Genomic DNA, 13,588 nt, shown 5'->3' on the forward strand with positions numbered 1-13,588 from the left:
TCACATTGTGGGGACTTGCCTTCCGTATGGGGACAAAATGCAAGTCCTCATAATGTAAATTATTAAATTTTAGGCTGAAAACCTGGGTTGAGGGTTATGCAAGTGGTGGTCATGGGTATGGTAAGTTTCCAGGAATGTAAGTCAATGTAATGTCCTCCAAGGAGACAGAAACACAACTCTGTGTGCGCATGGGTGTGTGTGTGTGTGTGTGTGTGTGTGTGTGTGTGTGTGTGTGTGTGTGTGTGTGACAGAGAGAGAGAGAGATAACAGCCTGTATATGTACTGTTGCTGGTCTTTGTGGCATCACTGTTTGGGAGGATCTTAGTGGCCAGGAAAGTCAGTTAGAGTTAAACTGAGTTTACCAGCTGGGCACTTAGGATAGCATAGGAAAAAAAGCACAAAAAAAGTGTGTTTGTGTGTGTGTGTGTGTGTGTGTGTGTGTGTGTGTGTGTGTGTGGGAGAGAGAGCAAGAAAGAGAGAGAGAGGAAAAGGGGAGGAGATAAAAAAGGGAGGAACAGAGTGGAGACGAAGGGAGAGAGACATAGTAAGGAGGTTTAGGAGCAAGAGGGAGTTGTTGCCGGTGGTACAGTACAGACCGACAGACAAACACAACTCATTTTCCTCCTGCAGCTTCCACGCACAGCGGCGATCCCAGTGTGCTTTAAACAAGCCGGGGTGGAAGTGCAGGCGACAGAGAAAGGGAGTTGCCTACTAGCAGAGGTCAGGCAGGCAGGCAGAGGGGAAGCCGGTGGATGTTTTTAAGAGTTTGCTTATCTGACACTGACAACAGGATGAGAAGCTGAGTAAGGGAGCAGAGAGGGGAGAAAAACATGGAGAGAGCAGCATTACCTACAGTCCATTTACACAGGAGACATGGGACAGACAGGCACAGGTTACCTTGAGAGAGGTTAAAAAAGAGAGAGAGAGAGAGAGAGAAGACGAGAGAGAAAAAGAGGTAAATAGTCCACTTTGTCCATTCTGTCCAAAGGAGCGGGAGTGAGAGCCGAGGGATCGTAACACTGGAGCTCAAGGATAAACCATGGACTCTGCATACATCCCACCACACCTGGACGTGAGTACTACATCCCTTTCACACACACACGCGCACACACACACACACACACACACACATCTGTATGTCTGTCAAGCCACAGGCCACAGGAACTGTGCTGCTGAAACCATTAGTCACTCTGGGGAACAACACACATACACACACAATCACACACACACACACACATGCATACTGGCTGGCAAACTGTGTTTCTCAATCAAAATCTTGTCCGGTGAGCGGCTTGTCCGAGAATAATGCGGCCATTATGAGTTCAAAGAGCATAACGTGACACACCAGCGCTGCAATGTACACAGTATGAATCGGCCCTCAGTGTTAACGCGCAGCAGCTTTAATGTGAAAAGCAGAGGCGTGTTTTTGTTCTGCGTTTCACATCCGTTCAGCTGTCAGACACACGACGAGAGCGGTCTCTGAGCCTTCAGCAGTCACGGGTTAGATATGTCAGTATTTCCACTGATGCTTGCGCAGTGTTGTGCCTCGGCAGGGCCCCCCGTTCACCACAATGCAACTGTGGCGCTGAGATCCCCCGGGCATCCCAGTGCTGAGGCGAACAGAGGAGGCGTGCTGACGGGGAAAAAGAAGGAGCGTGAGGATCAAAGAGACTGAATGCACGGCGACCTGTTGATGCTCTGCACAAGCTCGCACAAATGAGACTAAAGCCAAAACTTAGTGTGTGTCTGCGTGAGCCTGTGTAGACGTCAGCTAGAGCAGGTTGTAGTTATGTTGTGGAAGAGGAGGGGAGCGCCGGGTCTACTCCACAGTACCAGTGTGTGTGTGTGTGTGTGTGTATGTGTGTGTGTGTGAGTGTGTGTGTGAGTCTAAATCTATTTCCAACTGCTCTCACATATTTACAACCCAGCTCCTCCGCAGTTATACATCTTGGCGCGTGTTTCTGCGTACGTGTTGGTGCTCACTCCACCATGTGTTTAAACCCTGTACTGTTCTTAGCGTGGACAAATTTGTGTGTATGTGTGCGTGTGTATGTGTTTGACGTCTGGGTCATTAGCCAGCTAATCGGTCCAGCTGGGATGAATTAGAGAGCTGTTCTAATAGAGTCCAATAAAACCACACAGCAGCCTACCTGGAATATTGTTCTAATGATTTCATCTGCTGCGCCTCAGAGAGCAGAACCACGACTCCACTAGCAACTGTTTTGGACATTTTTCACCCCACTCCCCCAAATATATATATATATATATATATATATATATTCCACAGCTCAAAGTCATGTATTAATGACTGGTTAGGCATGGGAGGGATTGTGCAGTCATAACCTCACAGTTAGTTATACAGACTACAAAGTGCATACTTAGTTTATATGGCCTCTGTGGAAAAAGAGCAGCAGTGAATTTATCCTCAGAAGTGTTCTCAGGTGTGTACATATACACTGTGCATCACATTTGGGCTCATAAGGCCATCCGACATGACATATTTTCAGTATCTGAGTAAGCTCAGAGCGAGGAAATTAACCCCGTGGCACGTACGCTGCACGTATCATGTTCTGAAAGAAAGAGACGGCCGCATAGAAAAATGAGAACTGGAATGGGGGTGGGAGATCAGGGAGAATGAGAGGAGGAATTTGGGAAAAGAAACACGGGAAGAACAACAGGAAGGGAAAGTTGAGGGACCAGGCGTAACATGAAGACAGCGGCGGTGGATAAATCAGCCGGCTGCGGTGACACTCCGGCCCTCTGGCCCGGCAACAGTCCGCCACACTCTTCCGCAAAAACACCATTCATTTAAGGCCTAGGAAAAAAGAGTAATATTAATGGGAGAGAAGGAACAGGAGAGAGAGATAGGGGACGGGAAGGTGATGCACGAAACAGATATTTTAAACAAGAAAGTGCAAGAGGAAGAGGAGAAAGTCAGAAAAATTGTTGGATGAATCAAGAGAGGAGGGCGAAAACAGAAAAGCAGTTACATACTGTATGACAACATGGAGGACAAAGCTAAAGGACAGAGTTCAAGGAATGCACGGAGGAAGGAGGAAGGGGAAAGGGAGCAGGGTTTGAAATAAACAGATAAAAGGAGAGGCAGGGAGAGAAGCACGACAAAAGCAGGAGTCAGAAACGGACGTCGGAGGTCAGAGGTTTTAATCAGTTCAGAGAGACACGGGGCAGGCCGGCGACGACGCTCGCCTGCCGCACGCCAGGGTCACGCTACTGTCTGCTCGGGGGTCAGGTCACATCTAATACGTCTAATAGGCCGAGCTGCAAGCGCGCACGCAGGGAGAAGATGCACAAACACTGCTGCTGAGCCTCAACCCTTCATCTCACCCTGCCCCATTCATCATACAGCCCTCCTCCTTTGTCCCCCAAGAACATTTGATTAGTCCACGTTCATGTCAGAATAAAAAGAGTACAGGGAGGCAGGAAGTCAGACATACGAGCAGGAACTGGGGGATGTGTAATCATAAAAATGTCAGTTTTTCCAGCTAACTGGAATGAGTCGGCACCAGGGTGGGTGGTGACCTGATGCACGTGACACATAAAGATGCTAAATTAGGCCTGGATCCTCTTTGCGCAGTCTAAATTGGACACAGCCAGTCACAACACAGACACCCAGGGAGAGCAGCGTGGCTGTATGTGTGTCAAAGTGATGTAGGGCAGGCTGGCCTCCGCTCTTTCTCTCTTTCCGCCCTTGTTTCTCGGCCTCGCTCGGCCGGCGACGCGCCCTGCTGTGTGACGACTGAACCTTTGAACCTCAGAGTCACCTGGGAGGTTTTGTAGGTGAGGAAAGTACAGGAGAGAGGTGGTGTTGTTGCCCTTAATCTGCTTTACAAGCCTCCGCAGTACATGGGAGAGGCTGTCCGGCCTGAGTGTCTAATCTGTAATTGTCCTGGGCTGCGTTGCCTCAGGTGAAACAGGCCTGGGTGGGGCTGCGAGAGTTTAATGGATAGCTAGCAACAATCCCACGCACGGAGGTGGCTCTTTTTCCCAGGCCTGCCCTTTGAACTGCACACCACATGAACAGCACACATACACACAACAACACAGGCATAAAAATACACACACCTTCTCACCCGTGACCTCCTTTTAACCCTTTTTCTGGCAGCGTGGTAAGATTAGCTGTCATTACAGTGTCATTATGTGTTCGCTCAGCCATAAACGCCTCTGTTATCTGGCCGTAGAAAGATGAGATAAAGAGATAGAGGAGAGATACGCAAGAGCTCAGACAAGGAAAGAGATAACTACAACCGCAGAGTTCTTGTTTGAGTAAGCGATAGACAGCAATTCAGGTGCACTTGCCCAGTCGACCAGGGCGACAATGGGTACATGATTCAATTCTGTTCAACTCTATTGTGTAGCTCTTAAGTTCATTTGCAGTTCAGACTGTCTTGTCTCTGAGTGGTCAACAGGTTTTACTCCTTTGCTCTGATCCTTTTACACCTCTGCCCCTTCGGGTCAAGAGGGCCGTTAGCTTGCTGGCTTCTAATTACCGGCTCAGTTATTAACACCTGTACTGCAGAGGTGCAGGGTGTTAGCCAGGTTGGTAATTGTGTGACCCGACCCTGTCTGTGGTCATGAAGGTGGCTGATCACTTGTTTTGAGTCAAGCTGAAAGAGGCGCAACTCTCTAAATACGATCAAGTTTAGAGTAAAGGAGCACTGCTGTGCAATCTGTGGGGTTTAAGTCAGAATTAATGACAGAATATGAAAATAATTCTGATTTACTTATTTGAGTAATAATAAATATGATTTATCACTGCATGCACAGCTAAACTCAGTTTAGATTTTTTTCAAAAAACAGGCCTTTATATCCTCTGTTGAATCTGTTTTCCACACAAAACAGTAATGAAGCCAGATCTTCTTTTTCTTGTGTCCTTATCTTTGATTAGCATTTTTTTCTGCAGATTACAGCTGTGAAATAGGGCACTGCATTGCAAACAAAACTTCTACAGTACATGCAGTCATGTGGCACACTTTAAGTCAGGATTTGATATTTGATTTTGAACATTTGAGCAGTGTCTCTATTTGCATTATAACATCAACATTTTGAATATGCATCAGTGCACAGCTCATAGTTTTTCATATTATTTAACATTGTGATATTCCAAAAATACAATAAACATGCAAATTAACGTCAGTGTCTCAAAGCATGCTGTTAGTCTCTTTGTCCACATTACTCTAAAGGCAATGCCCACATTCTTCTAGAAAAACAACTATCCTCCTGACCTGCAGGAGTCCAAAGTCAATAAGCAATGATTGCTGCAACCTAATGCTTGAGAACACAGTTGATCCAAATTTAAACAAGAGTCTCCCTCCCACCAAATTTCAAAGTGCAGGATTTAGGCCTGATTTCAGACTAAACTGGCAGGTGTTCAGATATGAGGATCAACATTACACAACAACTAAATCTGAGTTTTAAGTGTTTTCTGAGGGTTTGTTGAATGTTTGTTTATATCAGTAACTTAAACAGTGTTCAATCACACCTAAGGGCCATCTTAATTAGACCCTTAAATGTAAAGATTTGTCTTCTTTACTCCCTCATGCAGTTAAAGCTACTGAATGCTTAATGCTGTGATTTGAAAGAAGGAGAGAAAAAAACATCTATTTATCTGTCATTGTGACAGGCCTCGACAGCTCCATTATATACGTCACTAGAGTCCACAGTGATTAATGCTAGACGCCTTTCATACACAGCCCTATCATCTCTTTCACAAACACACACACAAGCACCATGATTAAATCACAGATGGAGACTGTTTAATTACTCCTGCTTAGGTGTCCTGGGAGATATATGGGTCTTGGGGGTAAGAAGCTTGCCATAAATTAACAGAGAAAAAACAAAGTGGCACCGCTTCTACAGCCAGGAGTAACAAGCAAACAACTTCATACGGATATGTGGACAGTAAATTTCTTGAACATATGCCCACATGAAGGCTGAAGACTGATGAGAATCTGGTGTGTCCAGGAAGGAGAAGACATAAGCATGATATACAGAGTCCAGGAGCATCTCAGAGGAGCTATCTCTTTTGCAGATTTCTCAACCAATACTTTATATAGTGTCATTATGTCATATGATTTACATTGCTCCTGTATAAAACACATATTGTTCACCAGCATGAAAAATTCAAACTAAACCTGCCCTCACAAGTTTGTTCCTTGATGTTTGGATTCCTTTTTTTTTTTCTTACCGCTTCCTCTCTTCTTTTTTCCACCGCACCTGTTCTCCCATCATCTCTCTCCTCGCCTCCCATCTCCTTCCAGGTCCACCATGTTCCCTGCTAACCTCCTGCTCCTCATGGTCCTGCTGCTACCTCAAGCCTCGTCTGGTCGCCAGGGTGGAGACACCAGCAAGATCGACCATGGCAGGGTGCCCCCCATGCCTCTCTCCCTCCTGAAGCCCAGTCTGGCTCAGACCATCCAGAGTCTCCTCCTGAGCCGGCTGGGCCTGCAGTCGCAGCCCAACCCTCGGCCCGGAGTGCCGGTGCCTCGTTACCTCCTGGATGTTTACCGCTTCCACCAGCAGCAGTACCATCTAGTGGAGGACCCTTCATTTAGCTTCCCCAGCCAGCACATCCAGCAGGCGAACACCGTACGCAGCTTTCACCACAATGGTAAGTTTATAGAGACAACATGATGCATGCAACCGCTCCGGGAGGCTGTTTCAGGCGTTGCTGTTGAACTCTTTTATCAGCCACAGATTAGTATAAAGACTTACTTACTGATCAATATTGTGATAACGATTATCATTATTGTTATTATTCATAAATATTATGACAGTAGATGTTTGTTGTGACTCACTTTTTAACAATCTAAACGCGAGTAAGATCTGTGCACTCTTAGATAAGAGAGCATGCTTCCATATGTCTCACACTTTGCACCTCAGTTTTTAGTCATGGCTGTATTAAACCATTAGGGACCCGTTAGGGACATTTTCAGTCGAGCCCCCACTGATCCCCCACCTACTGCCCTCTGTGCAAGCACCAGTCATCCCTAAGTTCACACTGACTCCAGCGCAACCAGTTCCACTTATGAACTTAAATGATAAAGCTCTGAAAAGAGTTTACATGCTAATGTAGGAATGATACAACCCTCAAATGAAAGAGGTAGATTGCCTGCTTGGCAATCCAGTCTTCATACTGATACAACGAATACAACATAAAAATCACAAACATAAAGGAGGGGAAGACTAAAAGCAAGAAAAACTCTAGGCAAGGTGCACCTGTTGCTTCCTTCAGTTTAAAGCACTAACATATCTAGGTACAAATGAATACTTGTAATGGTTCAGTTTAGTTAGTGAACTTTGTGTCTTCTTGGCAAAAGTTGGAACTTCAGCATGAGCCACCTCCATGGCTTTTTCCCTGGTAACATAGTCAAGGATGATGTGGCAAAATGAGGGTCAGTTTGTGTTCTGTTCAATGTTAAGTCTATGCAAGTATAAACCACACTAAACTCCTGTACACCCTTGCATCTCTTCCTCTTTCTCTTAGAGCCCCTTGCAGACAGCTCCATAGCAGAGGATCATAAGAGGGTGCACATCTCCTTCAATATTTCCTCCATCCCTGAGGATGAGAGGGTGCTCTCCGCTGAGCTTCGGCTGCTCCGCAGTGACAGAGCGTCCTTGGGCCCTGGGGCCCACAGACTAAACATATACCTCTCTGAGTACCATGAGGACCCTGAGCTCACCCTGCTGGAGACAAGGTTACTCAACACTGGCCTCCACAGCCATAAAGCAAGTGGTTTCTGGGAGGCTTTTAGCCTAAATACAGAGCTCCTCCAAAAGGCTCTTGCTGGGACCGGCAGCCTGGGCTTCCTCCTGGAGGTCAGACCTGAGAACAGCACCACCTCACTCCCTGAGCAGAGTCTCTCCTCTGCTGCAAGTGAGGAAGAGGCAGGGAAACACAAAGAGGGACACCTGAGAGTATGCAGGTCTGTGGGGCAGGACGAGCACAGCTGGGCCCAGGAGAGACCACTCTTGGTGACATACAGTCATGACGGGCGTGGAGAGCCTTTAGTCAAACATGGCAGGAGGATGAGAGGGAGAAAAGGGACAAAAGAGAGGGCCAGGAGCAGCAGCAAGGGCCGCGACAGAGACCAAGCCTGGGGGAGGGCCAAAAAAACGGGGTACACAGTGCCAGGGTGGGGTCGTGATAAAGGAGGGGCCAGTTGGAGCGAAGGCGTAAGGGTGAAAAGAAACGGCGGCCGTGCTGCGAAACTGAAACGCCTTTCCCGTAACAGATGCCGCCGTCACCCTCTGTATGTAGATTTCAACGATGTGGGCTGGCACAAGTGGATCATTGCGCCCAGCGGCTACGACGCCTTCTTCTGCCTGGGAGAGTGTCGCTTTCCTCTGGCCGACCACATGAACTCCTCCAGCCACGCCATGGTGCAAACTCTGGTAAACTCTGTGAATGGAGCAGTGCCCCGGGCCTGCTGCGTCCCCACCTCCCTCAGCCCCATCGCCCTGCTCTACCTGGACCCTCAAGACCGAGTGGTGCTGAAGAACTACCAGGACATGGTGGTGGAGGGCTGCGGCTGCCGGTAGTGGGCTTCACCCAGAGAAAGCCAGACAGAGGAGCATCGAGGGAACAGGAGAGAGACAGAAGCATGGCCAGTTAGCTGCAAACAGACTGATAGAGACAAATGTAGCAGCAGTAGGAAGATGAGTGGAGAGGAAAGAGATAAGGGAATGCTTATAGCAGCAAAATCATCATTAAAAAGGGTCAGACATAGAAAGAGAAAGAAAAAGAGTTAGAGAAACAGACAAAATCTTCCACACAACATGATAAATGATCAGACAAGAAGGCAGAGCAGAAATATGATTAACACAGGTAGCAAACTGCCAAGAGTTAATTTTTTTCGCCCATTTAGCGATGATGCAGCGGTGTACACCATCAACTGCTACTTGTGCCCTCATGAGAAACCAGCGCTTTACCATCAGAAGGTGTCTGTTCTATATTCCCTTGTTTGCCACTCATCTCACTCCCACACGACTGTCTGACAGGCACATGTGTTTAGCTGTTGGGCAGCCAAAATGGCGAATGTGCAACGCAGACAGTTGTGAAATACCTTCGATTTAAGCTCCGGAGCAGAACTTTCTGATGGACTTCCCGATGATCGACAGCATTAGCAGCATAGATGGCACTAGCGCTGCATCTAAAACTGAGTGTGACAGTGTTGTTTCCGCAGTATTCGAACCAAGAAGTAGGGTGCATCTGTTTTTATGAACGTTAATATAATGACAGACCGCCGCCTACAGGCACCCGTACATCACAAGCTATTTAAAACCACAACAATAATGCTGAAGAACTATTATGCTATTGTTTGAATGTACTACTATCACTATTATTTAAAAACAGAGACTTTTTTTGTACATTCCTCTTGCAGACGTGAAGAAAATCCAAGTGATGGTTGTCCTGTGATTATGCGTAATTCCACTGAATGGCGATTCTAACTTAAAAGACACGTTATGTATTTAAATAGCAGCAATATGGTGTATTTAATCTTGAAAATATTTAAGATACCTGCACTCAACAGAGCATACAGCAAACTGAAAGCCTGCCGTCCACATGAAGTAAGTTATGGTAGCTTTACATCCGTACAAATGTTCAGTGTATTGAATTAACAGTCTATGTTACTTCCCACCTTATCATTGCACACATTTTGGTGTACAACACATGATAGCGGACATAAGTGGTGTCGCCTTTCAAAGCTCAACTAACAAGTCAATGGAAAGCTCTATGTATTGTAGCTACTGAAGTGAATAACAACAGATGTCTTTGCTAGTTGTGTCTGCATGTGTCAAGAAAAAAAGGAAGACTGATATTAAAACTGGGACTTTAGTGCCTTTCAAACAGGGGCTTTAAAAGTGTTCTCTGCTGAGCTTAGTAAATGGTTTTCAGTGTTGCGTCTTTCTCTTTAAATGGAAACATTTAAGCAACAGCTTGTAAAATGTTTGACAATATACCTCTAATAAACAAAGCAAACAGCACAACCGCCATGTGACTTTTCTTTTGCATCGATCGTTTTGTCCTTTTTGCAAGTTTTTTTTCTTTTGCTGGGGCCAAAGTGCATGAAAAAAGCCTCACGTGTATACATTTCTCTTCAGCCCTCAGTGGAATTATTGCCACGTTCAGGAAGAAAAGGAAAGCCAGAAGTCTAATCTAAACACAGTCAAAACAGATCTGTGTATATGTTACCGTAGCTAAGGAAGCAGCTTCAAATTCTCGCATCGAAACAGCTGTGAGTCTGAGAGTGAGGTTTAAATGTGAGGGGGGAAAGGTCTTATCTCCACCACACAAAACCAGTGAACCACTGTATCACTTCACATACCACCTGTGAAGAGTGCACACATGTTTCTGATCCCAGATACCACACATGGACGCAGAAAGACAAAGACAGAGCAAGGCAGAAGGTAGATGAAGAGGAGCAAAAGTTTGCACACTTGGCTGCAGGTCATTCCTCAATCCAGGGGTCAAGCCAACCCAACAGCGTCTTTGACCTCCACATTCCTGCGCGGTAGCGAGGACCCTGCCCTCTCTGCCGCCGCCAGATGGGCCGGCTCACTGCAGCTTACAGGTGAGTGAAGCCCACCACCTGCGAGAGGAATGGACAGGGTGTGATCTGGCTTTGCACCAAACGCACAAGTGTGAAGTTTGCACGAGGTAGAGATTGGGAAGAAGTGCTGCACCTAACGCATTAACATCCCGCAGACCAGCTACAGGTACGGAGATGCTACAGACTACGCAAGAATGTAAACAACCAGAATAAAAACTCTCTAACCTGGTCCTCCCCTCCTCTCTTTTTTCCACAAATCCAAGAAATATCTGCTATTACTTCCCAGCAATATATTACTCTTTTCACTCTCTGCATTTTTTGCCATAAACATAACAATTCTCTGACCCATTTGACCGTCGTAGAGCTGGGCTGACACTATGTCGATAGACTTCATTGAGGAAGTGTTTATTTATTAACCTTGAATATCTGCACTGAGTGTACACATGTTGAATGCTGCTGTGTACTCCTGGCCTGCATAAGTTGTTGAACACTGCCTGCAAAAACTTCTGCATACAGATTTTGAACTCTATTTCATTATACAGCATAAATATATATGAAAACTAACTGCCCTGAACCTCTTCATGCAGCTCTAAATTTCCTTAATCTGCATATTTCACCTCTTAATGCTTGTCTGAAGAACACAGAGTGTGTGAAGAGAAAAACAGAGAAAAGCAAAGAAAATATGATATCATGTTCACAGGTGTGTGCCTCCGCTGCTCTGCAGAGTTCTCGTAACTCATGCCAGTGCGTTTTATCTCATTGGCTATAACACATCATGGTTCATTTAGTGCTTGAGCGATAACCTTTTTTCCTCCATGACCCCCTACTCACTCTTTCACCTCCAATCCATCCCTTAGTCTACCGTTCCTGACTCATCTATCTCTGTCATCCTTCAGCATCTCCTTTGCAAATCACTGCGTCTTCAACCTCACTTTTATCTCAGCCTATTTATCACCTGCCCACCCTTGCACGGTTTTTGCTTCCAAATCTTTACCTCTTTCAACCAGACCCATCGGCTCTATCTTCTCCTGAGAGCTTGATTAGAAACAGGTATTAAACTTGTCCCTCATGATGAAGTGAGTGTTGTTTAGCAAACATAGGGAATTGTTCAAAGTCTGACTGATTTTCTGAGTCATGTTTCTTTCCTCATATCTGCGATATTATTCCTGACAGGAATGAAAAACCCAGCAGGCTGTATGAAACCAGAATATCCCTTTGACATCCTGCTGGTGCGACAGTCATTACAAACTCACGCTGTACAGCCAAAACTTCCTCAAACTTACCGATGGTTATTTCAAATTCTAGTGGAGATCCCAAAGTTTTCAAGCATATCCAACATTTCAGGCTGAATTTTGTGGAAATGTGTATAAAACGGTGCTAAGGATGATATATATAGGCTATGTGATACTACCAGAAAGTGTGAAATTGGACACTTTTTACAACATTAAAGGACACGAATGTTACGAGGTGAAAAGGTCTATGGAGCTTGCAAGGTGTTTATGCCCAATATCACAGACACTGCTGATCAGACATTCCTGCATTCTGACATCTTCAGGACCGCAGTGATGAGTGTCTGATCACACCTTGACCTCTCCCTTCAACAGGGCTGCCTCTATCTCATATCTATCTTTGAAACACGTTTTCTGCCTTTCTACTTCCTCTCACAGGTGCTCTGGTTATGAATTCTTAAGGGTGAGGCTGTGGAGCAGGAATACAGGATATGACCAGGCTTATCTTGTCAGGTGTGGAGTATGTTTGAGACTGGGTAGCAGCGGCCTTGACCCAGTCAGCCCAGAGGAACACCTTCCCTCACTCCATAAATCATGCTGAGGGCTACGGAGGAGCTATGGGTGGTTACTCCCAATGACAGGGCCGCACGGACACATGGCCGTGCTTCCAACCAGGTGTTTATCTGTGATGTATGCCAGATAAGCTCTGGGAGAGCAGGAGGGAGTACAAATGCCTAACACGCACACTTCTTCACACAAGGAGTGGACGTGGTCTACCAGGGATTTTTAGATAATTATAACTAGAGTTTGCCATAGCAGGATTTTAGAAATGCTGAGTCCAGAGAAAGAAACCCACACTCTGAATTCCCATTTCTAACTTTTTAATTTAACGGCCACCAGTTTTAATTATTATTATCAAATTATTTTCGAAGAGCTTGTGTTATGTCTGTCAGTTTGGTATCACAGACGGTGCTAAATATTACCATACCCATGAGCCTCTGCTGCCTCTGCTGAATTCATCCAACACTAACCCATAATCCAAAACTGAATTCATTCTTAATTAAAATAAGTTCTGATACAGTTGTTAATCTCAAGAATTTCATGGCGCTCTGAACTTTATAAGAAGAGTCACCTAACACAACCCAGAAACTTTATTTGAATTTTAAGGCCTAAAACAGCATCTAATTTTCAGAAATTAGGCTCAAAAACTCCAAAATGCCCCAAACTGACAACTTGACTTCAGTCTCCTCGGTGTTATCTCTGGACCAGGGTTCAGCTCTCTGTGTCAAAATTGTAAATGTGCCAGCAAACAGTGCTTCAGCTTTGCATTATCCAGTAACAAATATCGAACATGAGCGGTGCCATACACGGATGGCAGGTGTGGGTATTGCTCCCTGGCTCTCTGCAGTGTGGTCCACAATGACTGGCCTGCTACTCTTGCCCACTCTGACAGAGCTGAGGTGAGCCTGGTAGCAGACTGTCAACCTGGTCCAAGGAAACTGCAGTTTCCTCCCTCCTCCCTGTTAGACTGTTGGACTCACTGCTGGGTCAGCTAGGCAGCCCACCTGCTGCATATATGAAACATTTAATGATACCTGTCTGAAGCACATATTGGATTACTACCAGCATCAGCCTATGCATTTTTATATTTCAACATGATGATTGAATAAACTCTGAATTTGACCATTTGTGTACGCGCAAAAACACACAAGCACATTTAGACAGGCTTCCATTTTGAAACCCTGTTGGCTGTTTTACAAATGGCACAGCTACAAAGAACGTGTGCCT

At 45.7% G+C, this 13,588-nt stretch overlaps 1 protein-coding gene across 1 annotated transcript; it reads left to right on the forward strand.

The window, feature by feature from the left end:
- The first annotated feature begins 428 nt into the window (after window positions 1-428).
- Window positions 429-10,000, forward strand: bmp16 (bone morphogenetic protein 16). The gene is made up of 3 exons (XM_041940972.1): window positions 429-1,072; window positions 6,279-6,628; window positions 7,505-10,000. The coding sequence occupies exons 2-3, from the start codon at window positions 6,286-6,288 to the stop codon at window positions 8,557-8,559; spliced, it is 1,398 nt and encodes a 465-aa protein (XP_041796906.1). The 5' UTR covers window positions 429-1,072; window positions 6,279-6,285; the 3' UTR covers window positions 8,560-10,000.
- Window positions 10,001-13,588: the final 3,588 nt, after the last annotated feature.

Source organism: Chelmon rostratus, chromosome 7, assembly GCF_017976325.1.
Source record: "Chelmon rostratus isolate fCheRos1 chromosome 7, fCheRos1.pri, whole genome shotgun sequence".
NCBI classification, from domain to species: Eukaryota; Metazoa; Chordata; class Actinopteri; order Chaetodontiformes; family Chaetodontidae; genus Chelmon; species Chelmon rostratus.

What these genes read in the sequence shown, in the direction of transcription:
- bmp16 (XM_041940972.1), top strand. Translation starts at nt 6,286, where the DNA reads ATGTTCCCTGCTAACCTCCTGCTCCTCATGGTCCTGCTGCTACCTCAA. An exon ending in ACGCAGCTTTCACCACAATG is followed by an intron (nt 6,629 to 7,504) that starts GTAAGTTTATAG and finishes TCTTTCTCTTAG; the next exon opens with AGCCCCTTGCAGACAGCTCC.